This window comes from Spea bombifrons, chromosome 10, assembly GCF_027358695.1.
Source record: "Spea bombifrons isolate aSpeBom1 chromosome 10, aSpeBom1.2.pri, whole genome shotgun sequence".
NCBI lineage: Eukaryota > Metazoa > Chordata > Amphibia > Anura > Pelobatidae > Spea > Spea bombifrons.
The window spans coordinates 7,391,575-7,393,973 of NC_071096.1; the positions used below are offsets into that span (position 1 = coordinate 7,391,575).

Consider the following 2,399-nt stretch of genomic DNA (forward strand, 5'->3'; position numbering starts at 1 on the left):
CATTTTATTGTGGCCTTGTTCGTAAAACATTGGCTGTAAAAACCCACAATCTGCAAATCCTATATAGGGTTTATTGTGCCCACAAAGAGTTAAACCCACCCATGGTGTTGGCGCTGTGAATCCGGCGAAGGACAGACTCATGATTATCTGTTGATCTGCGATGTTCAACCGTGCCTGATGCCGGAGTGACACTGAGCGTTGTTACAATATGTAATTAGTGTTTTTTTAGTACTTGTAATTAACTGCAAAATGTGGAAATAGCCTGAAAGCAATAAAAACAAGTTAGAGGACTCCGAGTGCCTCGTACACGCGTCAGAAAATGCCTTCTTCATCCCTCTGTGTATTATACCCTATGTATTATACGGTGCGTAATGTGCCCATCAGAGACAGGCTGACACATGTAAGCCCAGGAAGGAAGATCACGGACCAATGAAAACATTGGAAAACATTCAGATTATCTCGGCGCAGACTACGGTAATTCAATCTAGATTTACCCAAATTACTCTTCATATTGGTCTTAAAAAACTACTGGAACTACAGTGGCCTGTCCCCGTTTCCCATCCATTAAGTTGTTCGGTATGGGTGGAGAAGACGGAAAGGTTTTTCCCCCCCAGGACAGGAGCATGCAATGTTGAGAGACAGAAGTAATAATTGATAACATGCCCACTGACACACAGATGACGAGTGCAGATCTACATATCTCATGGAGTGAGTTTCAGAAGTCACCGTGTATGATTATGGTTGTGCGACTCTTCACAGCTCTGTGAGGAACACCTCTGGCTTCTGGTTTGTGGCCAACAGATGCTGGGTGGGAGTCTCTTCTGGATACACCAGGAACCCGGTGAAAGTGATGTACTTGCCATGGTTGCTGTAAGCTCCGTATCCATCACGGCTGTAACTGTATAGCCAGATAGTATCGCCCGGGTGTAGGGACGCCATCACGCTCTGACTCTGCATCTCTCGTTTCTTGGAGTGACTGTCGTCATAAATCATTGCCTGGACTTCGTTTTGGTTCTTCATCAGCTTGACCGACATTGTCTTGTAGGGCATTTTCCCAATGGTAAAAGAAAAGTAATAGGCTCCTGCCACCCTACACCGAAACTCACCTGCAGATAGGTTGAAATCCTTCCCAATGTTGACAAACTCTGTGTCGAAGGTGATGGGCTGATGTTGTGTCTTAATGTCCTCTGTGCCAAAGAGACTTTCTGTACGAGCAACAGAGAAAGCTGATCTGGGGTCTGTGTCTACAGCAGGCTGTTCAGCAGACACAGAGTTCTGCTTGAAGACCTCATTCTGTTCTGAAGACCCCTCTCTGGATTTCGACGTACCTTGAAGGTTGTGCGACTTGTAGGAGTTGCTGCTGCCCTGGAAATAAGAGGATGTATCTGGGTATATGAGGTATCCATTGAAGGTCGTGTAGGGTCCAGCATTACTGTAGATAGCATATTTGGGATCTCCATGAAGACGAAGCCACACAGTGTCCCCGTAATCCAGTTGTAACATGGCACTTTGACTGGCTACTTTCCGCTCTTTGTGGTGGTGTTCATCGTAGACAATCACCTGAACCTCATTCTTATTCTTCATCAACATCACCGACAGATTCTTCTTGGGGAATTTTCCGACGGTGAAGGAAAAATAATACGCTCCCGGAATCCGACACCTGAACATTCCGGCCTTGGGGTCAAAATCCCCTCCGATGTTCACGTAGACCTTGTCAAATGTGATGACCATCTCAGGTCCACCTTCCATGCTGCTGGTGCGAGCAACAGAGAAAGCCGAGCGGAAATCATAGCCAAGAACCACGGGGATGATAAAAATAAGTCGAAGCAAAGCGGAGCCGTTTAGGGAAAACATTCTGTCTAAAAAAAAAAAAGAAAAATTCAATTAATACAAAAGAAACAACGCACCAAAATCAGATACATCATCTGCAACATTATCAGCCCAGCCATGACTTTTCACTAACATCTAAAAAACTGTCACCAACCGCAATATTGGATTATTGGCGCATGACAACATGATCTATAAAATATCCTAGGATTCTTTATGCTATAGGTAAGAAAAAACATCTTTCTGAGTAATGGCGGTCCTTGAGTTTTTGTGGGTCTACAACTAACATGACGTTGAGGTGGCTTCAAGTCACAAATGTTCCCTTGGTCCAAGCAGGAAAGGAGCCTCTTGAGGTCCTGTTTGATCTCGAGATACGTACGGCGTTTTAGTGATATAGAATAATTTGGGTTAAAGCTTTACAAATCTTCAAGCTTTAGGGTAAACTTTTCCAACTTCAGTTCTCAAAGGCAACAAACAAACAAAAAATAAAGCATGACATGTCACGCGTTGTTCCATGACGCGGTGCTAACTATTCAATGAATTAGCATTTTGTATTAATTAGAGAAATTTGA

At 43.9% G+C, this 2,399-nt stretch overlaps 1 protein-coding gene across 1 annotated transcript; it reads right to left on the bottom strand.

Moving 5' to 3' along the window:
- Positions 1 to 535: 535 nt before the first annotated feature.
- C1QTNF4 (C1q and TNF related 4) lies at positions 536 to 1,813 on the bottom strand. The gene has a single exon (XM_053449470.1). It carries the CDS (start codon positions 1,747 to 1,749, stop codon positions 754 to 756), a length of 996 nt encoding a protein of 331 aa, XP_053305445.1. The 5' UTR covers positions 1,750 to 1,813; the 3' UTR covers positions 536 to 753.
- Positions 1,814 to 2,399: the final 586 nt, after the last annotated feature.

Bases quoted from the DNA above. Each gene is read 5' to 3' on its own strand.
- C1QTNF4 (XM_053449470.1), bottom strand. From the start codon at position 1,749: ATGGAAGGTGGACCTGAGATGGTCATCACATTTGACAAGGTCTACGTG.